This window comes from Centruroides sculpturatus, unplaced genomic scaffold, assembly GCF_000671375.1.
Source record: "Centruroides sculpturatus isolate CEXI.00-Female unplaced genomic scaffold, Cexi_2.0 scaffold18, whole genome shotgun sequence".
Classification (NCBI taxonomy): Eukaryota; Metazoa; Arthropoda; class Arachnida; order Scorpiones; family Buthidae; genus Centruroides; species Centruroides sculpturatus.
This window is the reverse complement of record NW_019384302.1, coordinates 660136-686409: the sequence shown is the minus strand read 5'-3', so window position 1 is coordinate 686409 and position 26274 is coordinate 660136. Positions and strand designations below refer to the sequence as shown.

At 30.7% G+C, this 26274-nt stretch overlaps 2 protein-coding genes across 3 annotated transcripts in view; one reads left to right on the top strand and one right to left on the bottom strand.

Annotated features, from left to right (window-relative positions):
• On the top strand, positions 1–24559 carry LOC111614899 (ubiquitin thioesterase OTUB1-like). The gene is made up of 6 exons (XM_023356302.1): positions 1–107; positions 9541–9659; positions 9728–9812; positions 9878–9981; positions 14404–14494; positions 23872–24559. Exons 4-6 carry the CDS (start codon positions 9881–9883, stop codon positions 24064–24066), a joined length of 387 nt encoding a protein of 128 aa, XP_023212070.1. The 5' UTR covers positions 1–107; positions 9541–9659; positions 9728–9812; positions 9878–9880; the 3' UTR covers positions 24067–24559.
• The window catches only part of LOC111614660 (papilin-like), a 48172-nt gene continuing 46444 nt past the window's right edge, over positions 24547–26274 (bottom strand). For both annotated transcript variants that reach the window (XM_023356056.1, XM_023356115.1), the window contains one exon: positions 24547–25266. In XM_023356056.1, coding sequence (XP_023211824.1) covers positions 25106–25266 — 161 coding nt within the window. In that variant the 3' untranslated portion in view covers positions 24547–25105. The remainder of the gene's footprint in view (positions 25267–26274) is intronic.

The following is a 26274-nucleotide window of genomic DNA, read 5'->3' as shown; positions in this document are numbered from 1 at the left end:
ATATTTAGATTGCAGAATCAATTCCATTAATTGGTCCAAAATGCTCACTATTGTCATTGAGCAAAGAATATGCTAAAGATGATGATGTTTATCTAGAGAAACTAAAAGTAAGTACTGTATTTTGTAAACTTGATTATATTATTGTTTATGATGATACAAAATAAACATTGATTATATTTTATCATCAATAGTAATATATATAAAAATAGAAGAAATTAAGACATTTATGTGAATTGCGTGATCCTGATACCAACAAATTTTAATTAAAATCAGAATTATTTTGATAGACATTCTTAACTTTCCTTAAGACATTTGAACAATTAGAGATGAAATTAAAGTGAGAACTTCTATATCATCTCAGCAAGTTCTTAATGTGCATTTGTAAAAGTAGCCTATACACTTGAAAAATGCTCTCTCTCCTTTAATTTTTTGTTTCTTATTTTGTATGTTTGTTGTTATTCAGATTATCAGATTTTAGTATATATTAAAACAGACTGTATCTTACATTTGATGTAATGGGGGCATGCATGGTTTAAATCTCATCACTTGCGGCACTGTTGTCAGCTTGATGTATACTTAACTTCTGGTAGTGAGTAGCAATGGAAACTGAACGGGAAGTTTTAATCTACTTATAAAACATGTACTTAAAAAAAATGTAACAGTTGTCGAATTATGAAAGAAATTAAACAAATTAGGGGACAAGACAACAGGGTCAAAGTCAGAACTTTTAGAAAGGTACACAAGCTTAAATTAATAAGTATAAACTGATGCTTTTACTGTTATTGATTTTTGTTTTCATTCTTGTAACAATTATGAGGACAACAAGTCACTTGGAGCGAGGTCTGGGTTGTAGGGAGGGTGGTTGATGATGTCCCAGCGAAACTGCTTCAACAGCATGGTGGTCTTCTGGGCTATATGAGTACCTTGCTCCAAGCAACTTTTACCTGTTTCCTCACTTGAAGGAGAACCTAGCAGGGCGACGATTTGCTTCAGACGTGGAAGTGAAACACTTTGTGACAACTTGGCTGAACACGAGAGGACAGGATTTTTACCAGGAGGGAATTTTCAAACTCATCACATGAAGTGACAAGTGTCTAAACCGATATGGAGACTATTTGAAAAATAACCTAATGTATGTACTATCAGTTGACTGTGTTAGTTGTATGAAATAAAATGTACACTTTTCACTGCAGGCTTTGTAACCTTAGTTTTTGATCATCCCTTGTAAATATAACGATATACCATGAATTGCCAACTACAGGCCATTTTGACCTGTACTTTTATTTATCGATATCCGACAAAAAATTTTATGAATATATTTATAAAATGATGTTTATCAATAATTGAGAATATCCTTAACATTATTTGTTGTGTGTGTGTATGATTCTAAGTGTATATGTATATATGTATATATACGAAAAAATTACCCAAAAATTTTATAATACTAAAGTGAGTGCATCTTATTTTGTCAGTACATATTACATGAAATGCTTCAATCCAAGTGAATCTGTTGTTGTTTATGAACACCTGTTCTGATGCAAAAGATATTTCTTTTATTCAATATATGCCAAATAAACCCAACAAATTAGGAATCATATTCAGGATTCTGCCTGATGGGAAATAGATATTTTCTAAATGGTTTTCCTTACATTAGTAAAGATGAGTCACATCTTAGAGAAATATCATTGGTGCAGCATGTTATCATAAAATATGTCAACAATTATATTTATTCAGGTATCAACATTACACATGACAATTTTTTTACATCTCTCTCATAACTAATTGTATGTTTGTTGAAAATTAGCATGCTGGGAACAATACAATACAATTAGCATGAGTTTCCTATTATAGTGGGACAATTTATTGTAATCAGGAAGTGGAAAAATTGGGCATTTTCCATGAATCAGAATTAAGCAAATCCTGTCTTGATTTCAGATTCTTAAAAACAATTCTTCCACATTTTATAAGAAAATTAACTAGATAAGTGACATTGAGAAACTCGAGAGGATGTTTATCAATGTAATTAGCCTGGGCGAGCAGTTTGAGCAGTAATATGTCACAGATGAAAGATTATAAGTGATTTATTGTTGAGAAAAGAAAAAAATTGACAAAGTACAGATAAAAAAGAAAAGTGTAATAAAGAAATTATAATTAAAGTAAATAAATAAAGTAAACTAAACTAAAAAATAAGAAATAAAAGAATAATAAAATAAAATCAGTTGGCATTTAAGCAAGAAAAGTCTTGGTTAAATTGGAGTCATTCGTTAAAATCAGCCATGTTTGAGATTTTGTACAGTCTCAACTGAGGGAACTGCATCTGAAACATAATGTCCTGTGGGTTGCTTGACATGTTTAAAAAACATATATTTGTAATAGTTACATAAAAGTTGAAATTTTTGGGTGGAATGTGAGGTAGGAGTTGAGCTGGTCCAATTCAGAGCAGAGTCAGTAGCTCAACTAATATAAGTTTATTTTTATGTAAATTTAATATTTGTTTTTAAAGAAAATAATTATAAAACAGTAAACACCAAATATGTTTGTACAAATGTTTTTGTCTTGATAAGAAATGAAGAGCGTAACATCTATTCTCATTAATTGTGCTTAAAGATTAGGATCCTGGTGTGATATGTCCCGCTATGCTGATCCCTGCCAGAAAAACCGAACCACCTGAGCAAAAGACAAAATTGCTTTGTCTCCACCAACCATTAGGCCTATATGACATAGTGTACGTAGAGTTGACATACTTTCGGAAGATCAATAAAATATATCGAAAATTGCTAAATTCCTTTTCTGCTACTGTCCCAATTAAGTGTTTAAATTATGTATTAGTTTATTAATTTGGTTTCTGTTCTTTGAGATTTGGTCCAAAAAAGTGGCTACCCCAATTAAATGGAATCAACTGTATTTTAGTATAAAAATGAAATCAAAAAGTTCACATCGGAAAAATATGACACAGTCTGCATTGTTCCAGAAGCTTCCTGTTATTAGAGCTAGACAATTGAAGAGCTAGGTAACATGGTTCCATCTAGTGGGGATGGGGGACATAGATCTGGTTCCTTTTTTTTTTAGAACTCTGATAACTTTTCTGTAGTTAGACTGAAATTCACCAAACTGGAAAAATATCAAGCAACTGTCTAGCTTTATATTGCAAAAAACAGTACCCAAAACTGTCAAAATAATTTTTTGTTATTAAGTGTCAAAGAGGCAAAAGTTGACACTTGTTTTTTTAATATATCTTTTCTCAGAGTTAATTATATTTTCCAAAATGTAATTTATGCACATGCCAGTGTTCTACTGAGCATTTTGACACCAAAATCATCAAAATCTAATGTGGGGATTTAAAAAAAAAAAAAAATTGGACAAAAAAGTGTAAATGTTACTCCAGTAGTTTGGGCCACTAACCCATGCAACAATGTCCTTTTTTATTTTATTGTGAAATCTCAGGTTATTAAAAATTAATTGTTTTTTCAGTTGGTTACTTTTTAGAAAGATATTTTTAGCTTTTGACTACAAAAGCTAAAAACATCTGGCAACACTGCTACCTAGTTTCAAATCAAGGCTGGCAGTTAGCAAAAATATTGTTAAAAAAACATTAATTATATCAGAAATAAAGTTTTTGGTATGATTCATAGATGATGCTGTAATACATTAAGTTTTCAAATACAATTTGTAATACATTAAAATTTCAAATACAAAAATACTCATTCACATTAAGTTTACTAATGTTTTGAATTTTAAAAATTGATTTTTTAAGATAAGTCGGTCTAGACATTTGTTGCTTGAATAAATTCAAATTCCAGTTGACTCAATGATTATGATATTTGTTAGGATCTTTGCATCACTTGCTGAACTTCATTTAGTGTTAAATGCAATGGTATTAAAGTGTGTACGAGGCATGCCAATTGGGAGAAGAATGAAAAAAAGAAGCTCATGTTTTGTTTTCTTTCTCTCTCCCCTACTCATCAGTGCTAACGAAGCAGTTTCCAAAGATGGCAACCCTAGATGATGCGCTAGAATAGTCCTTTGAGTAAAAGGGAATTAGGTGTAATTTCTTTGGAGATAATGTTGCAATGTTAACTTTATTTGAAATAAGATTATAAATTTATTTTGTAGTACACAATAAAAGCATGCATATCCACATATAAATAGAGAAGTTTTGGGTTTGTTTTGAAAGATTGATTCTGGATATCCCAGTCACTTTTGATTCTTAAGCTTGATTTTTGTTTTTAATTAATGAATGTACTGTGCTCATAATGTAAATTGTTAATTTTTGTAAACTAAAATAAACTTTAGAAAGTATTCAAAGGAATCAGAATTGAGAGTTTTTGGCAGAATCTGGAGAAATTTTGTTATCATCCCATTCTAGTGAAAGCTGTCATGGGTAAAGAGCTGATTCTGAACAATGAAAATAACATAAAGTTTACAATTATATATTGAAGAAGGATAAAAATGTAATAGTCATGAGTTCTCTTCATGACTCTTGAGATTTTTGACAGGACAAGACAAAGAAATGAAACCACAAATGATAATGTATGATAACCAAAACAAAGCTGGTTCAACATGATTGATTAGATGGCACAGTTTTATAGTACATGAAGCTCATCAAGACATTCACCAGTAACAATGTTTAACATCCTGGTTATCAATGCATTTACATTATTCAAGGAGATAACTCAAATGCATTTTCAGATATAAATATCTCCAAAAGATATCAGAAGAATTGCATCAAGAGTATCTAGAGGGGAAAAACAACCAAGTAAACCATTCCAGATCTTAAAAAGTCTGGAAATTCAGATTTTTTACCAGGAAGAAAAAAATATATATAGAAATTGTAAGGGATATACTGCCAAAGTAATGGCAACCAGACCATGCAATTCTGTAATTCTTGCAAAGTTCCAGTTTATAGACATGCACAGCAGAAATTTAGATAATGTGTTTGATGTACAGTAGAAAAGTAATGAGAGAATAAATTAATTTTTGGTCATTATGATTTTTGATAAATCAAGTAGCCAACACCTTATTCATTGCTGAGGGAGTTTATTGAAAACAAAATGAACATTTTCAATCTACTCAATAGATCATCATCAGGTTAGAACATACGAAAATGGAATACATCATAAATGGAACATCATGTTTAAAATTCAAAAATACCCAATAACTAATAACATATAAAAAAAATTAGAATAAAAATTAAATCGTAAATGATACATAAGTGTAAAAATAAATAACATACTACAATGGCTAAACATTAATACAATCTACCATAACCAAATAGAGGTTACTAAGTTTCCTTAAAGCAATTATTGATCACACTTCATTTCATAAGCTACTTGTAAGCTTTTTAATGGCAAACTTCCAAGCCGAGGGAAGGCCCTCTGCATCTCTGGCATTAATGCATCCTTCTTGAAGTTTGCTCCTGTAAATTTCCATTTTTTCAGCAGTTTTTGCTAAAGTTGGAGAGAGTACTTGTTTGACGACTTCCACTTCCTCCCACCCAACCGAGATCCTTGGGCTTGAGCCATCTAAGCCAATACTGTTGTATTAGATCCTTTTCTAACATCATTTATGTTCTCTGATTCTTACCCTGAGGTTTCTTGTTGTAACCCCTATGTAATCCTTTTTTAACCCTAACTGTTGGTTTTCGTAGGGGATCCTATAAACTCCTGCTTTATCTTCTTTTTTAATATTCCCTTTATCATTTCTTAGAATTTTGTACAAACTCGGAGGTCTTTTCAAGATCATCATTGAATTTTTAATGCCCACAATTTCTATCATGACGCCTCCTAAATATTTGTTGAATGTAAACTTTGTGTACTTAGTTTGTTCCTATTTTTGATAGCAAAAGAATATATTCAGAAATATATATAATAAAAATATATGTCAAAATAAATAAATCGGGCTGTTTAGTTGCAATTTTTCTATTAGGTTAAAATGACCTGTATTTCTGGTTCTTGGCATAGACAAATTCTAGCTTTCCTAGTGTTAAAAAGAATTTTGGCTTGTTTAGAGAGTGGAGCATGACATGATATCTTTGGCCTTTTGTTCATTTTGAAAGATAAGTGTGGATTAGATGAAAAGATCCTGTACTAAATCAGTCATTGTATTAATTTGTGAATTATTTTTCTTCTGTAATATTCTCTCTATATTGACTTATGCTTTTATTACATGTTTCCTTGGAAATATGACAAATTGAATTATTTGACATTGGGAATTAAAATTTTATGAATACTTACAAGTGTTCATAGAGTTTTATACAGGCATGTAGAACTGGGGATACTTTCAACAAATTTGCTGTTTTGATAGTATGGTTATTAAATTTTTCTGTATCTATTTCTTGTCTACAAGCTAAAACTTACAAAATTATTCCAAATCACTTTAATAACTATATCCACACTAGTTATGGACAAAGATAACTCAGGACTTGCAAGGAATCTGCAAAAAATGAATTAATTTTGAAGTAAAACAAGCAAATTCAAGCAGCTAAACTTTACAGAATTTACTCAATAAACCGTTAAGAAATTAAAAAATACAAATTTGATAGTGCTCAGTTGTGCTAATTTTTTATATTGTTAAGGAACGTACTGACATGTTACATGTGATGCCATATTTAATATAATTAGAAAGAAATGTTGGTTTTTATGAGAAAGAAAGATTTTTGCATTCTTATTGACAAGACTATGTCTTGTTTATAAAATTGTACTGCCTGTTTATGTTACCAGCTTAGAGGTATGAAGGAGTGCATGTCGAGAGTTGATATTTGGCACAGAGTATTAGGTACCAAAATCATTTGCGCATAAAAAAATCCAGACTTTTAGGTAGGTAGGTAGTCAGGGGACCAAGAACTGAGTCAAAATAAAATACAAAATGGCAACCCTCTTCTATTACAAACAGGCAAAACAGGCACCTCACCCCACCAAAGTCAGGTGGTGAGAGTACCATCCACAGTCATTCTAGGAAGTGGACTCTGATCCTAGGACTAAACATGTAGTATTTTCTTTGTTAAATAAAATTTGTGATCTAATTTTGTAAATTTGGGAGTCCTTCAAATATGACATTAAAGCAGGGTTTTATCTTGTTACAAGTAGGTTTTTTAACATTATCTAGTACAGTGGGTGATCAGTTAATTAATGAACATAATCCATTCCAAGACTTTGTTTGCTATCCGAATTGTTTGTTAACTGATTATCAATTTACCATAGGTTTGTATGGGAATTTGATTAATTCGTTCTGGAGATCCCAAAAAATAAAAAATATATACTTTCTTACTACGTTTATTTATATGTAATAATAAAAATACATATATACACAGACTTGCATTTTTATTACTCATGTTTTTTTGTTTGTGGGGTTAAATAATCTGTCTAATGTCGATTGCTTTTCTCTCTTCAGGATTTTCAGAATTAATAGCATTGTAATTGTAGAGATCCCCAAGCCTATTAACCTCAAACTGGTTTGTATGCCATTCTAAGACCATTGATCTGACATCCCCCACTTCTTCAAAATATCTTTAGTTAATAGCAGATATCGGCATTAATCCTCTTTTTCAGAAAAAAACATCTCACCAAGTTTCTTGGTGTTCTTCATTCAAGAGTTCTTGGCATTCTTCTGTCGTCAGATCTGTTTCAGGTTCCATTATGAGCTCTTCAATATTTTTTATTTCTCAGATATGATTTTTGTTATTCCTTTAGCTGCTTGAGTCTTCTTGATTATACTGTATCTTTCTTAGATAAGATTGAACTCCGGCCTACTGTAGACCTGATCAAGCCATACAGCCCAGCAACATCAGACATCTTTTGCCCATTTCCTACCTTTGCTCTCACCTTTTGAAAATAAAAACGATGCAAAACTTAATGAGTGCCCGCCTGACAGTCTCGTGAATACTATAAAAGAATTGTTTGTCAGAAAAATAAAAGGCTGGAATCAGAAGGGAGTATTTCAAAGTTCAAGGAATACTATCTGATCAATATATATCGGGTTGAGCGTCAACGTTGATGTCTCCCGCACTCCAAAAAGTTACCTGAAGATAAAGGAAAATCAATCAGTATTTGCTATTTCCGTTGCTTCTTTTTATGTTTGTTTAGTGAAGTGTTCGTTATCCAATCATGTGTTCGTTGTCCAATCATAAAAATCTTTCACAAAAATGTTCGCTATCCGATTTGTTCGTTAACCAATCACCCACTGTGTAGTAAAATTGTGGGACTGATAAAAATTTGACATTATATTAGGATTTTCATTACATCTGATGACATTATAATCAGGTTACACTGTGTATTGTTTGTGCAAAATAAAAAAAAATAATTTCAGATGATACAATAGCCATGATTTTTTTTTCAAAAATGGGAAATTTTCATTAGTCATCGACAAAAATTCAACCTGGGCCGACACGCAACGGAGAGAAATTTTGAAATCAGATAGGTTAATTTTATTGAAAATGTATCGTGGATGACCTCATGGTCGTGGCCGGCAAAGTTTGAATGATCGCGCCAAAAAGCAACAATACCAAAGAAGATTGGAGAATGAGAACGAGACCCACCTTGAGTGTCAAAGTGATTCCACTTAGTAGTGAGTCTCCGAGACATAGTCTTGTCCCAAATATGGTTTTTCCGTTTTACTTGTTTTAATATAAACTTTAACCTATTTGCCATACTTGAAATTGAAATTATTATAAAATACACTTATTAAAAATTCACAAACTAATTTTATTCCTATACATAATTTTTATACACTTTATCAACAGTTTTTTACTTTTTGATAAATACCTAAAATTCAGGGGTACCAAATTAAATAGATGAAAAGGGTCTTACAAAACCAACTTGACTGAAGTGCCATCTTAAGTAGTATTGATTTGCTTATAAAAATTGATTTCTAGGACATCGATTTTTGGTATTTTGTTCCACTGTTTGTTAAATCTCGCCCACTATTCAATGCTGACATTTTCTGATACAGCTTCACTACCATACATTGTTTGTCACAATAACAGTAGCATTGTCTTTTCTAAATTTATATAACATTAGACACCTTAAGTAATATAATGAGGGGTTTGTTTTCATCGATAGTAATGAGCTAACTTTTTTAAAAATAATCAAAAACCATTATAAAAATTATTAAAACTTCTACATAATTAATAAACTATCACTTGAGCTGATTAGTATATTACAAAATGATGGTTTAAAAAAATGACAATATTTGTAACTCAATTCAATAAATGGTTTATTACAAGAAATGAGCTAAGAAAGAATTTATTTAAATGAAAATGATACAAAGTTAAATTGTATTTGTATATTATTGATATATTTAGTCATTATGAAATAAGATAAAAATAGTTGCATTTTTAAAATGTTTATTCCTAGTTAACAAAATTCTTTTTTTTTTTTGAAGAATTAATTAGAAAAATGTATTTTAAACATTCATTCTCACTATTTTTGCTTTGCATTTTAAAAATTTTTCCTTGATTCCATTTATTACAAAATGCAATTGAATAAAATCAAATAGACTATACCTTCTGATATAAAATAAATTTGATTATTATTTGTTTTTAAGGATCTTCAAACTAAATACAAAAATATTCGAAGGACTCGTCCTGATGGAAACTGTTTCTTTCGAGCATTCAGCTTTGCCTATCTAGAAAGTTTGCTCAACGACAGACAAGAATACAATAGGTACTGTACACTATATCATCTGCTATTATTTTGAAACTATCAATATTAATAAATTTTTTTTTCTATAGGTTCTGTGAAATTGCAAGTAAAAGCAAGGATAATTTAGTAGCTCTTGGGTTTCCTCAGTTTACCATTGAAGACTTTTATGATACTGTAAGAAATTCTGAATTTTTTAAATTGATTTAAATTTATACTTATGATAAATATATTTCTTTTAGTTTATGGAAGTTCTGAAGAAAATAGATAAGCAAATGACTTTAGAAGATTTATTGGAAACATTCAATAATCAAGGCTATTCAGATTATATTGTAGTTTATATGAGGTAAGATTATATTGTATATAACTAATATTAGTTTTACCATGTGCTTATTTTTATAGATAATTATTATAATGAAACATTATTATATATAAAACAAATAGAAAATATTTTATAGATGTCTTATAGTATAAAGATTTTATTTCTAAAAGTTTTAAATTTTATTTATTATCTTTTTCCAGTTTTGTAAATTTTTGTAAACAATATATAATTTTCACTTTACTTTTGATTCTTTTACTATTTTTTATTTTAATCATTTTTACTTTTCTGGCTATTATAGAATTAGAATATACATAACAAAATTTGCTGATTGGTTACATTTTGATTCTTTCAGTATTTTTGTATTTCTCTATGTTTTGACATTAAAGATCCCAAAAATGTAAGGGTGGAAAAACCCTTACAAAATTCTGTATGTCAACATCTATTTTTCATTATATCTCATTATGGATGAACAAATGTTTTGAAACTTGGCAGGCTTATTTCTATATGGGGCATTGATGCTGTTGAATTTTAGGTCCAAGGGAATTGGAACAGAGGGGTTGTCATATCTCAAGTAGAGTCAGACTTAATGAAAATATTTCTCAAACCAGGTGATAAGCTGTGATAAATGTTCTTCAAAAATAGATTTCATACCTTGAGAGAAATAAACTCCATTGGAAGTCAAAAACTGTTGCAACAAGGGGAAACATTCTTTTCCTCTGTCTTCATTTAATTTTTTTCCATAGTTTTAATTTTTTTATAAAAGCTGAAATTTTTCCAATTGACTTTAAAAAGTGCATGTTTCTTCTCTGTAAAGAGAGATTCAGAGCATTCAGCTTTTCAAAAATATTACATAAGTATGCTAGTTTTACTAAACAATCTTCATTTCAATCTTTTTTGGGCAGACTGTCTTTAATTTTTTGTTTAATAATAATAATCTCCATTGGACGAAAAATTTACAAAAGAAAAAATTGGAATATATCATCACCAGGAGGAAGTTTCCGAAATCTGCATTTTTCAGTACTTATTCCAGTAGATAAAAGCAGAAACACCCCATAGGATGAATGGAAAGGAAGACGTCTTTATAACACTAGTTTCTTTTTTAAAAAGATTTTTTTTTAATTGGATGTAATTGTGTTTTTTAAAAGACTGTTTTTTAAATTCTGGCTACATGTAGCCTATAAAGGAAGGTCTGTCGCCATGAATATGAAGTCTGGAACACAAAAAATAAGTTGGGGGCCCCTTTTTTGGGCAGACTGTGTTTAATTTTTTGTTTAATAATAATAATAATCTCCATTGGACGAAACATTTACAAAACAATCTTCATTCAGAAAATTTTTGGCATATTTGTTGTCTTTCTCTTTAAGAAAAATATGTTTCCTGTTGCAGTTCAAATGTACAAGATAAAACAGTACCACAGGGAAGTGCTGTAGTACAACAAAGATGTGTGCTCAGATTCCATATCTTCACATAGTTTTTTTGAAAAATCTTGCTTTCATCGGCTGAGTTTTTATGAAGTTTACTACATTCACTACATATTCTAAGGCCTGGTTCATTGTACAACTCAGATATTTTGATGCTGTGAATAATGCAATGGGTCCACAGTGTGTCGGGCTTTGCTTCGAATAAGTGTTTTCAATCCTCCATAACACCCACACACAGAATGAGCACTGTCAGTACAGATACCAATGCATTTGGTTCACTTCAAATTATTTTTGGATATAAAAATATCAAGGATCTTGAACAAGTCTTGAGCCTTAGCACCAGCAGTGATACTTTTACAAAAGAGGTCTTCTACAATGTTATTACTATCTAAAAACTCAAATCAAGTGAGCATTATTATTATTATCTGTGTCTTCATCCAGCTGCCACCCAAATTTCTTCTCTTTTATTTTTTAATTAATTGATTATTGAGGTCCTCCACTATGTACTGTACTCTGTAACTGATGGTGTTATTGGACAAAGGCACTTTTGAAAGCTGCTTCCGAGCAGACTCACTGATCATAATGTTCACCATATCTACAGCAGCTGGTAGAAATGAGTTCTGAGATGGTATGAGGCTTCTTACATTTTGCGATTCTATGTGCCACCTTGTAAGATGCTAGCAAAGCATTGCTTGGTATTGATGCCTCCTTATGAAAACTACTTTTATATTGATTTAACTCTCTTAACTTTCTAGTAAAGTAGTCACAAGATTTAATAACCATGCTAGGTTGATTGGTTTCTAAATGGCATTTTAACTTACTTAGTAGCATGCATTCTGGTTCCAAAACTTTCATACACATTATACACTGAAGCCTCTCTTCACCATTGACTTCCGTGAATGGTGAAGAGAGGCTTCAGTGTATAATCCAAATAATTATCATCATTTATTGAATATTTATGCTTCTTCACACTCTTATCACTGGTTGACAACATGTGCTCTCTTTACTTTCACTTTCACAATGCTTATTACTGTTTAGTAAAAACGGATCCATTTTTAAAAATACATATGAGAAGAAATACTTCAAAAACTTCACTTGACTTAATTGCAATATTCAGTTGATACAATCTCCAAAAACTAATTTAACACTGAAATCACATGAAACTGACAGCTATTTATATACAAACACAAAATACTGAGTAAGTTCGACAAACTACTAAAACAATTAAGAAAATTATTGCAGAGCACCATCTGGTAAACATTTGTAGAGGCTTCTGCAAACAGTTATTACTGAGTTAATGGTTTGCATCAGGTCTGATAGATGTTGCATTTATCACATTGAATTGAAAATGGAAGTAAAATTATGAAAATTTTATAATATTTTGTGGCGCCACAGTGCACACTTTGGAAACCGCTGAGATTTTTCCTTTCTCTCCTTTTTATCTCTTCACTTTCCTTCTTTCCTTCCCCATCTCCTCCTCTTTTTTCTACTGGTTAAACATTTTTTGTATTTTGTAAGAGAGTTTAAATTTTATATCATAGTATAACTGAAAATTATCTGACTTTCCAAGTTCCCTTAACTTCATGTTCCAGTGCCAGGAAAGTCTAGCAAGAGCATTGCCAGCATTTTTTTAACTATGTCATTCTTAGATTTTTTGAAATTTGATTATAAATCTTAGATTTATATTCATTTGAATATAAAAATTGTAATAATAATTGTAACAGCTTTTCAAAAATAGTTTTAAGTAACTAAATATCAAACTCAGCATTTTTAAACACTTAATGAAACATCAAACACCTTCTATCACTGAGAAATGTTTATTACACTTAGGAATTTAGCTATTAGACTTAAGGAGCACAAATATGACATTAATAAAGGACACTTCAATACAGTTTTGTCAAGTATGGCACAAGCAGAGGACTCTGTAGTTAAATGGAGTGAAGTGACTATCCTCAGGACCATGCATTCCACATCATTAGCATTGCATGAAGAAAAAATTGAAATCTATAAAAGTAAATTAAAGGATGGTTGTATTAATGCCAGGGATGTGGATTGACTAGCTTCTGCATGGAAATTCTACATAAAAGAAAAATTAAAATATAAAAATTCTTAAACTGTACCTGCCCTTATATTTTGATGCGTTTTTANGCGGGCGCATAAACATTGATAGGGGGCCGTATGTGGCCCGCGGGCCGCAGATTGTGTACCCCTGTATTATTTTTGTTTTAAATTTGAATGTATAATGTTCAGACGTTCCATCGTTAGAATGTTAAATTTTAAAATACGTTTGAATTCAATTTCACCTAAGGTGGCCTATTCTATTAGGCTGAAAACATTGGTGTTTTGTTCAATAAACATTTCTCAGCAATAGAAGGTGTTTGATGTTTCATTAAAAGCTTTAAGTTTTATTTGAGTAGAATTTTAATCACATGTTTAATAAAAAATAAAAATTTTTTTAATTTGGTTTCTATCAGAAGCTACTTTTATTGTGATACATTAAACTAGCTATATTTCATTAAATCACAAATTAATAATAGCTATTATTCAAAAGATTAATTATTATTATTATTCTGTATTCTTACTTATATTACAATATATCTTTTAGTATTTTGATTAATTTTTATGATTAAATTAGTTTAGAGATCTAAATCACTTTAAAGATTTGTTTTATGCTTTCATCATTTACATAGAAATTCAAAAATATTAGCATAGTACTTATTTACATCATCAATATTAATTAAAAATACATCATTAGTTATCCTACATGTGCAGGTGACAAACAGCATCCATCTTTGTGTTTCTTGTGTGTAAAACTTTATTTAGTTTTGATATTTTGCAAGTGTAAAAGTGATTTTTTTGTATTTTATTTAAGAAAGTAATTAATAATGAACAGAAACTTATAATTCCTTTTATTATTTGAAATTTTTAGTAAGCAAGTTAATGCATATTAAATTTTGGAAATTAGTTTTACAGGATAATTATAAAATAAGACAGTTTAAATAATTAGGTTTTAATGAATTTTCAGATTAATAACTTCAGGACATTTACAAAAAGAAGAAACTTTTTTTACCAGTTTCATAGAAGGAGACAGATCTGTTAAGGAATTCTGTCATCAGGTATTGTTTAATCTTAGTTATTTATTTTTATATAGACAAGATTAACACACTTCTCAATTCTTTTTGTTTTTTGTACAAAACCCAGTATGATAGAAGTTTTTATTAAGAGATGTTTAATCATTTTTAGCCATTTTTAAAAAGTAAGGAATATATATATATATATATATATAGAGAGAGAGAGAGTTCTTATTTTTATTCATTTCATTTAAATAATATGATATGTAGAATTGTAGAATATACTAGATCTAGTTAAATTGGATTCTGTAAAATGAAATGTTATGGCTATAAATGTTTACTCAATGATGAAATTATTCATCATTGTGTCATCTCAATCCTAATTAATAAAAAATCTAGCAGCAAGTTGTTTAATGTTCCCAGTAACATTTAAAACTGTGTAGAACCATCTGTTATGATATTTTACTAAAAAACATTTTATATTTTTAAGCTTTTTGCTATTTTATAATAATTAATTTTGTGGGTAGGGATGAGTTTTATAAAAGAAAAATTGTAAATGCTAATAATGAGTAAAATTGTCATTAAGTCTGACTCAGCTTGAGATACAACACACAACCTTCTTGATCTTTAACTTTAACCCCTTAATCCCATCAAAATTTAATACCATCAATCCTCCTAATACACAAACCTTCCTACAAAATTTTAGAAATTTTTGACAAAAAGCACAGGAGTTATTAAACTTCAAAGATGGTGAAGAAAATTGTCCACTCCATCCAACCACACATACAGAAAAAAACCCCAAATTTTTTTACATATCTTGATGTTTCAAGGTCCTGAGTCCAAAAATGTAAAAATCTTGGGGGGGGATTTTTGACTGATCACCGCACTTTCCCTCTGTAAAATATATAGCAGAACCAGGAAAGTAATAGATTGCATTTTTAATTATTAGCCAAACACAAGTAAATAATCAGTTTGAATTTTGATGTATAATTAACCCAAGTTTTTTGAAAATGAGAATATGCATTGCTTAATGGATACTTAAATTACTTTAAAAAAAAAAAAGCATATATTTCAATGATTAAAGAAAAAAATTGCCATAATTCAATTATTTCTGTCATGATTTAAATGTATCTTCACATTTTGTTAATTTTAGTTAATTATTTAATTATGCATATGTAATTAATTAATATTTATTTAATAAGCAGTCATTAATGTGTTATAATTGTCCAAGAATAATTATGATAAATAACAATTAATAAAATTTATTATTCACTTTCAGATAATTATTTAATCATTGAATAATTAAATAATTGCTATTAATTTAGACTGTAATATTGCAAACTTAACCTTAACTGAAAACCATGGACAATATTAAAATTTATTCTAGATTTGTAAAATTTTGTACTTTAAAGATAAAATAAAAAAACATTGATCTTTGGTAGCTACATACATGCTTTATACAATCATAATATAGTTTTTATAATTTATTATCTAGAATTAGAATTATGCTGCTTGTGAACTGCATAATAAGTAACTTATAAATGCAAAAATATTTGTATGTTTACAGTATACAGGGTGTCCACTTAAACATTTATCCAGGGACAAAAGATCTTTCCAGCATTACATAAGTGTATGCACAAAGAGCATGCTTGTTTTAGCCAAAAGTAACCAGAGAAAACCAATTTAAGCTGATTTAGCATAAGACAGATAATCTCATATTGTAATGGATGAAGACAGCATTGCAGAAATTTATTTGAACAAGTGAGCTTTATTTTGTTTGAGAATATGTTCAAAGCAACTTCCTTCAGTGAGAATAAAAAGATGTAGATGGTCAAGCATGGCTTTCTGAATAGCGCATAGAATTCTTGTTGTCACTATTTCTTGGGCCGCTCATATGCATTTCTCCAGTTCTTGGTGAACTGAAACTAGATTGGTGTATGATGCATACCAGCAGTCTCACATGATATTGGCTATCATATTGTATCTGAACATGAATTGTATATCAATGTTTTTAGGTAGACTACAGGAAAAAAAATCCAGAGAGGGAGTTAAATCTGGCGTATGCATTGGCCATGGAACAGGATCATGTTGCCCTGTCTGATGGTTGCCAAAATGCTCTGCAAGCCACTGTACATATCTATACAGGAATGAGATGGTGTACCATTGTGCTGGTTCCAAGCCTGCTTTAGTTGCTTCAGTTGCAAGTCTTTGAGCCATTTATCTACTGTAGTGTTTAGGATGTTCATATATCTACCAACTGTTTGGGGTGATATTGTCCATGAATATGGGACCAAGAAGCTGTCACCCCAAATTCCACACCAGTCATTTAGGATAAAATGCACTTCGTGCCATATGCATCATGTGCATCACAATTTGTCCAGTGATACATACAGTTGACCCCCCTATAACGTACGTTCCTATAACGGAAATTCCTATAACATAGCGAAAAAATTGTAGCAACTTTCGTATAACGTACCTCCTATAACGTCGTTTCACGACAAGATTGATAGAGTCTGGACCAATAATGGATGAGCAGCCGAACTACTTTCCTCCGACCCTGCGCCACGCTATGGAGCAGCTAAATTGAGTTTACTATCGTCTGTTTAGTATTATATATAAATTATATATAAATTAGGTACTGTACATATAATTATATATAAATTAGGTACTGTATATATAATTATATATTAACTTAATTTATTGTAACTTTATTATAATTATATATATGCTTTCTGCCGCCTGGCAACACGCTACGGAGATTTTAGGCTAGTAAGTTGAGTTTATTATCGTCTGTACAGTATGTAAATTAGGTACCGTAAGTCTAATACAGCACTAATTTTATACATTTCTTGTGAAAGAAACACTTCTTATTCAACGGCCATAAAAATTATTTATATTAATGATGTCTCCAAAGTTCAACGAAGTCTTCGCAGAAAAATAAGTTGTTAGAAATCGCGGCCGCCGTTTAATGTGCTGTTCCGCGATGAAAACCAGCTTTAAGCAACGGCGTAGTCGAACGGTACACACTCGGTAAGTAATCCTATAATTTTTTGTTTATAGCATAGTTTATACGGATTATTCCCAAAAAATTATACGTGTTTTGGAAATGTTGAGTGGAATTAGTCTAGAATCGGTTAATTTTATAGAAGAAAACCTTTCAAACAGCCTTAGTCTGTAAAGTTCCCACCTATCGGGATGCGATTGGCTCATGTATTTAACCATTCCTACAACGTAATTTTCGGTAAGCGTGGAACGTATCTAAGCATTATAGGGGGGTCTACTGTATGTTGTGTTGGTTATATATTGCCTAGTCAGTCCATAAAATGTGCTAAAGGAGTTGTAGTTTATCATACTGTAAATTTAACATCTCATTGCATCACTCAAATTGCTGTGCAGCATTGTCTGCATATTGTGCTGGTTGCGGGTAGCAGAGGAATGGGTATGGCAATGTAGGTTGTGAATAGGGAAGATACTTGCATAACCTATGCTGGAAAGATTCCTTTTGCCCCTGAATAGTTAAGTGGACACCTTATATATGAGAACATCAATAAAAATATAGTTATTTTTCATTATTGCAAGCATTCATCACTTTTTTCCAACATTTTTTTGTCTTTATTGGCAGTGCATCCAATAACTTTTTCTGAATAAATATCTATTTTAATTTCAGATAATTGTAGTTATTAACAAGACCATCGGTTAATATTTCTTGGTTCATTAGTGTTAAAATATTGTAAATTTTTTAAAATTTCTAAAATGTGTTTGTTATGATCTAAAATTTACATGATAAAATATTGGGCATAATATAATATTTTCATTACTGTACATAATTACCAAAATATGCACAGCGATTCCAAAGAATATAGTTATCTGTTTTATGCCATTGTAATTTTCTATGTACAGTGGAATCTTGCTTAATGAGCATAATTTGTTCCAGAATGTTACTTGTAAAGCAAAACACTTGTTAAGTGAAACAATTTTTCTCATATAAATTAATGTAAACTACAATAATGCATTCCATGCTGAAGAAAATACTCAAATATTTTATGTATAACGTTTATTCAAAGAAAATTATATAATATACATTGTTAAGGAGCATGAATCATCTTCATCTTTTCTTCTAGCATGGAATGAACCAACCTGGAATGCAAATTCAATTTGCAAAAAAAAAAAAAAAATCAAAATACAGTAATTTCTAATATTTAATTATAGCCTTTACATAGCCCAAGAATTTGGCATATTATTTGGCATGTTTTTTATTATATAATGGGCTATGGATGTTGATGTTTATATGTAATAAGTTTGGAAAAATGTGTGATCAGAAGTGACACTAAGATGCTAGCAGAACCGGTGTTAAACACAGACATGTAGCATGTGCACAAGCTTGGACTTCCCCTCTCCTCGTCACTTGTTAAGTGAGTTATTTTTTTACAATTTGCTTTGCTTGTTATGAGAGGTGCTCATTAAGCAAGGTTCCAGTGTATAGTGAAAGACAGTCTTTAAAAATATTTAAATCTATTTCTCCTTTTTCAGTTGAAAAATTATATATTTTGTCAATTCATAATTTCTGCATGTAATACTATATATCTGTTTTTCTTCATTTTTCTAATATTTGATTGTAAGAATCTATAAAATAAATTTATTGAGTAAATAATAGCATGCAATAAATCTGGATTCCAAATAATTAGAATTTTAATTTGGGGGAAATAATCGAATAAAACTGCTAGAAGCCATATTACTGTATATAAAATTAAATTTATTGTTAGACACCGAAATTGCTATTATTTGAATTAACTTTGTCTGCCATCGGCTAGATTAGTTTAGCTGATGATTGAGTCAGTCATCAATGCTTGTTGACTTAATTTTACTGCTCAAATGCATGAATTGGCCTTAGAAATAATTAACATTCAATAAATTAAGAAACAAGATAATAAAATATCAGTTTCATTAACCAAACCTCGACACTAACCTTCAAAAAAATAAACTGCATTTTTTAAAGGTTAGTGTCAAGGTTTGGTTATTATTTAAGTGCAGTCAGAGAAGAGTATCAGTTTCATTAAGTTTTATTTATTTATTCTGTGGGCTATAAAAAAATGCCAAATATTTTCCATGAAATTTTAAGTTTAAATTAAATTAATTGCAAAATTTTTAGATTTAACAAAAAATCTTTTACATAAATTTAATAAAAAACAATTTTTCTGAATTTAAAAAATGTATTAGCCACAAGTTACTTATATTTCTTAAAAAATTGTCTTAACATTATAAGAAGGCATGCAATGATATATAATAGCGGTTCCAAAACTTTGAAAGGTTGCAAAATTATTATAAAACACATTTTGGTGGACCCTTATTTTCAGATGTTAACTTATAGCCATTAATTATAATAATACTAAGTATCTGAGGCATCTTATATTTGTTTTTTGATTGGATTAATTTTAAAAGTTTTGTTAAAATAACAGAATAAATAAATTATAAAATTTTATAAAATTAACCAACATTTTTAAAAAATCATTAAAATGTAACATTTTAAAACATAATATACAACTGTATCACATTTTAATTTAAAGCTTAACATAGCTTTAAATAATAATTTAAATTATTTGTAAGTAATAAAATAAAAGCATCATTAAAAATGTGCCTATGGACCAGTTTTGGAATCACTGATATAGACTATTGCAAGTATTTATTATTTATAACTATATGCATTGTCAAAAACATTCATTATAAACTGGACTGTGTTTTTAATATAGTATTTCTAAAAAGGTATATTCATATTTTCATAAGTTTTGTGTGTAATGAAATTGAGATTATTCCAAAAATAAATATGCTTAGTTTCTAAAATTTATTTAATAGAATAATTCAATATTGTAAAAAGTAAATTATTTGTAATTTTGGTGTCTGATGACTATTATATGTCATAATATAATAATGCAGTAAATTCAGTTCAGATAATCCTTGCCATAATACATTCTCAAATTTTAATCATATAAGATTATCTGAAATGTGTTGGAAATTATAAGAAACATTATCTTATTTAAAGATACATTGTTACTTTAATGTTCTGTCACTCTAATGTATTGTATATAGCATTGAATCCACATTTCTTATATTACATGACTGTGATGATGACAGAAGTATTGAGAAGAAATTACATTATAACCAAATTTTGTCAATATTCAGTTGATTTTTGATATTTCTGAACTTGAAGGGAGAGAGGATTATTTTTTAGTTATAGGAATTACAACTATTGTAATTACATCGTAACAAACATACTAACCCACCCATGCTTTAAAGCTGCTAACATGACAAGTTGGGCTGCAATTTGAAAAAATTGTAGACTATAAATTCCCACTGTTTTTCATCTGTATGTCTTTCCTTAATCTCAAGAATAGAGTTATGTATATTAAATTCGAGACCAGATATTGAAACCTTAGGGGCAGTAGGCCTCAACTAACTATATATGAACTTCTGATGCAAACTGGAAGTTACATTATTTCAATTCAAGACTTTTTCCCTGGAAGTAGTTAATAGATGACCAACACGACTCTATTGTTAAAGGAAAAGTACAATGTACAGGGCAAGCCACCATTAATTTGAGGTGGCAAGCATAAATTTTAAATTAAATAAATTAAAAATATGATTGTCACAATGCTGGGCTGCAATTTTTTATGTCTAAATAATTGCTCGTTTTGTGTATATCTTCAAGTTTACATAATCAAATGATTGTTGTTTCAGTTCATTTTGTTCATTTCAGTTGATTGTTGTGTGTTCAGTTCAAGCAAACTGATCACATTAAAATGTGATAAGTTTGCTTGAAAACAACATAGCTTCCAAAATTAGACATGAAATAAATTCTAATAATTTACCTAGTGCTTCAATACTACTGCCAGCAGGTATTTTCTTAAAAACAAACATTTTCTATCATTTCATTGGCCCTCTTCTAGTATATTGAGCAGGAAAAAAAATTTGAAATTTGAATTGGCAAATTTCAAATTCTTTTTTCTGCTTGTATACCTGAAGAGGCTGAGAACTTCAAAAAATAACTGCTGAAAAAGTATTGAAACACTAGGTAAGTTATTAGTTCTCATATGCAGCTTTTGTGAATGTCTTTGGAAAAATGCATTCTGTTTTGACTTACTTGTGTTGGATAGGTTTTTGGGTACAATTAATTATCTGATACTATGCAATTCTGATTTACTCTGGTTTTACTATATGTATTTCTGAAGGTGTGGCTGTTTGTCTGCTATAGAAATTAAAGTGAAACTGTCAATGGAGATGAAACGGAGATTTAATAGATGTAACTTTTCACAAGGAATTTAACAATGCAATTTAAAATTACTAAAATGGCACTTTTGCATAGTTATTAATTAAAACGTATCATGTAATTTGTATAGATTGGTGAGACTGCCCAGTGTAGTTACAATGTAGATACTTTGCCTTAGGAACATCAGGAACTGATAGTCAGGTAATTTTTTTGAAAAAATAGGAATAAAAATTGTGATTTGAGGTTTTTATAATTATTTAGTATTGCCCGAAAAGTGGGAAAATTAAATAATTATTTCAGAGGAATATAAACAAATGATATAAGATGGTTTGAATTGAATTAATATTACATTTTGTTGTTTTTCTTAGTTGTTTCCATTAAATTAGTTGTCTTATAAATTTTCTTTGTTTCATATCTTACCAGATGTTATTTATATTTGTTTCTTGTTATCAAAATCAAGGAGTGTTACAGTTCATCTCTATTTTCAAAACTGAAGTAAAGCTGAACTGTAGCCAGCGGAGCATTCTAAGTTTATTTAAGAAGTTTCTTTCGACAAAATTTAAGTTTGGAATAGAAAATATAAAACTAAATATTATAAAAAGCAACTGTCTGAATAAATAGTCATATTAAGACGACCATTTTGTGATACACGCGTCTTGTTACCCAATGTGCACATCTGGCAAGGTGGTTTGTCACCCTTCTATAAGCTTACAAAGAAAGGTTGAGACGTGGTTGAAGCTTAGTGTACGAAATTGTCATAATAATGTGACTCTATTCAGACGGTTGCTTTTGATATGTGCTTCTTATATTTGCGATCGACGATTTTACAAAATTGTAAAACTAAAATAGTTCTTGTGTGTTGCTATTAACCAATAGAAAACCGAGTTAAGAGTTTACTTGCTTTTTAACATGGACAACGACTGATTGGTCTGCCAGTTTGCCAAATAAAAAGAAACCGCAACGAGTTGCGAACTTCCCTGCTCTTGAGTTTTTATTATTATTTTTTAACCATATTATTAAGCAAAATAAATAAAATTGTTTATAGCACTATCTAATGAGATTTTACGAAAAACTTTATATAACTTTTACTACTATAAAATGGTAAAAAGCTTAATTTTGAGGGTAAGGATGAGTTTTATAAAAAAAAAAAAAAAGTGCAAACGTCAATAACGAATAAAATTTTCATTAAGTCCTACCCCTCTCGAGATAAGACACCCTCACCTTTCACCACCAAAATTTAATAGCATTAATGGACTTATACACAAGATGCCGAGCAAACTTAATTTTTTAATCTTCATCCCATCCCGAGATATTAAATGAAGTAAACGCCAACACACGCACGGAAATTTTGACTTTCTGGGTTCAGGAGGTTGATTTGCAAAAAACTCGGAAGGTCAAATTTGACACGATTCCGATATTTTCTCTCGTTATGTTTACATAACAGCCGGGAAAGTGAAATGTCAATTTGCTATACCTTTGTAATAATTTCATCGTACGTGGCAGATGACGACTGGATGGAGAATAGTATTAAATGATTTTGTATACACTACCCATCATTTATATAAATTTTTTGGAAACTATTAATATTTAGATATTGCGATGAAGTTTGTTCACTCCAGACTTGTTTATCTGTAACAGAAACACCTCAAAAGTAACCTATTAAACTTGCAATGTATTATAATAAAACCAAAGTAAGTAATAAAGAGGGCCTGGTTCCCTACCAGTTTGGCCGTGCAAAAACAGGATAGATTAGTGTTGCTATCTATCTGTTTTTGCTCCACCCATCTATTTTTAATGTCACATTTTGTCAGAACGACTGTTTTTAGCGCACATAATTTCTATCTGTGCATTCTAAAATTTTGGCAAGTAGAAATAGTCCCACGCCTCTAACCCATTTTTCCGATAGAATTTTTTGCACGGGTCAAATGCGAATACAGCCACTAGTGTATACGAATTAAATTAATATCACAAGGAAAATTTTCCGGCAATGACGATATTGTCGGGATAAGAGAATTCTCCGATCAAAAGACAAACGCGCACGTATTGGTTAAGTCGAAAACGACATACAGGTATTTAATAACGGTGTTAATGAAAGTGTCACGCGACTAATTTTAGTGTTTTACGTATGAGATTGTTAATGAAGTGTTATTTTTTTATTCAGGAAGTGGAACCCATGTACAAGGAAAGCGATCACATCCACATAATCGCGCTGACTCTGGCACTGAATGTGGGCGTGCGCATCCAGTACATGGACAGGGGCGAAGGATCGGAAGTCAACGCGCACGACTTTCCGGAGAAGAAGGAGCCGAGAATTCACTTGTTATACAGACCCGGCCATTACGACATCCTATACTGACCGACGATTGTACAGTCGACATTCCACCAGACGACTCTGGCAGATTCTATCTATTCGTTCTACGGAAAGAAACTTCTAATTGTGATCGGTAAGAGATACGTCCTTGGCCTAAAACTGAGGAAATACTTAGGATATAATCGATGCGCGCCATCGTTTCACTGCCCTCCGGAGCACCGAAGTTCTTCCCGTTTAGTCCCGGACTCTTTTTTACTCGTTAGCAAAATAGTCGCCGACGTATGTTTCTTCTAACCCGTTTAATTCTAATCCTAATCCTAATCCTTTTCGTCGTAACCTTAACATCCGGTAACTTCCATGTTAAGTTATTTTACACGCGTCGGTTTTATACGAATAAACGCAAACCGACAACGTAGTGTGGTTTACCGGTCGGCAGTCGTGCACCATCCAGTCTTTTCTTTTCTAAAGTTTTCTGTACGCATTTGTTTTTACTTGGCACGTGATTTAATGCAGTGAATAAAGATGTTTCCAAACAAAATAATTTATTTGACTCGGTAATGGGAACAAAGTAACTGTAAAAACGAGATATAAAAAGACAAACACCCAGATGAAGCGAGGAACGAATCTTGGCAGTGATTTCGCGAATTTCTCGCAGAGGTCTGATCCAAGACGAAGTAGACAGACGATCGAGCAAAGGTACAGAGGAAGACATCCACCTTTTTGTCACATTTACACTGTGGATTCGGAGATTCTCTACTACGAAAACTGTATAACAGTCGCGTGTCTCCTTAAAAATAACGATTTACAAGAAAAAAGGAAACGTTTTGTATACAAAGTGAGATTGACGGCAGAGATATATTTTGGCACTAACGAGACTCTGCTCCCATATTTTTCTGGAGAAATAGGATGTGGCGAAACGTTTGTCTAAATTTGGCGCAGTTACGTCACACGGAAGCACCGTCGCGCGTCAGTTGTAGCGGTAAGTTCTGTCGTCGTCACGTTCATAACACTATTGTTCCGACTCTGTCGATACGGGAAGCAAATGAAAACACTTAAAAGTCCTCTGTTTCATACAGTCTTTCGGTTACGAATGTTTCTGCGAAGAGTGTGACAGTTGACCGGCCACGGTGCAAGACCGACAGCAGAATTTTGCATAGTATTGATTAACGCAGTAATTGGCTTTCACTATCAAATCACAATTAGCGAAATACGGCTTGTCCGTGCAATCTTCGGGGACGTCGACGTCTGAAAGAGAGATTAACGGCAATTAATCCAATATACTGCTAAAATTAAACGTTTCTAACTCTCACAAATATATTTATTACCAGTGACTTTTGATCGGTTCTAATTTAAACTACATTCGTGTTTGATTTTCTCTTTCGATGTTTTTCTTTACTAATACAAAGGTCGGAACCACCCGCCATACGCCCCACAAATTTCCATGCATTATTTTTCGACACGAATTTATATTTCAGACAGTAATAAATATTCTATAGCGCACGTCCTGTCTAAAAAGTACTTCCGCCACACAAATAACGCGTTCCTATAGGGCCTATATATTTCTCAAGTTACAGATAAAGAGGCATAAGTTTTTTTACGGGGAATTTTAGAAACAAATTATACTAAATTCGGCGTGGTGATTTACGAGTGCCGATCATAATCCCGAAAACCTTAAAAATGTAAATAAATGTCTATTAAATTTATTTGAGGAACGCGTAAGAGAACACTTCGAAGTGTGCTTTTTTCTTTTTGGGGCAGGGTTTTCTTCGGAGAATACGCTCTTATTCATTTTCTATGCGATGTTACATCACCCGACATTAGTCTGCAAAGTAGTAGAGAAAGGGAGAGTTTTAAAGTTCTTTGGAAGTACTTGAAGAAGAGCAACGGATTAGTGTGTTCTTTCCAGTTAATGGAATTATCGGTGGCAGCAGTGGTGATATTCGAAATATTTAACAAACGGTTCGCTAACAGAAAATTTTTCCTTAACAATTTTTCTTTTGCTCAGATGGTGCATTAGCAACATTAGAGCAAAAACTGATCTTAAGATATTCATATAAATAAAAAAGATGCGTTCGCAAAATTAAGTCAGTTAAAGTTTAACATTGTTTATGCCAGAACTATTTTTACTATTTATAAAATATATATATATATATGTGTGTGTGTGTGTGTGTGTTCAAAATGGTTTATTTTGTACATATTTTAATATTTTTCATTCAAAATATTTTATAAACATAAAAATTGGCTTTTTTTTAA

What these genes read in the sequence shown, in the direction of transcription:
- LOC111614899 (XM_023356302.1), top strand. Translation starts at nt 9,881, where the DNA reads ATGGAAGTTCTGAAGAAAATAGATAAGCAAATGACTTTAGAAGATTTA. An exon ending in TATATTGTAGTTTATATGAG is followed by an intron (nt 9,982 to 14,403) that starts GTAAGATTATAT and finishes ATGAATTTTCAG; the next exon opens with ATTAATAACTTCAGGACATT. An exon ending in TTAAGGAATTCTGTCATCAG is followed by an intron (nt 14,495 to 23,871) that starts GTATTGTTTAAT and finishes TTTTTTATTCAG; the next exon opens with GAAGTGGAACCCATGTACAA.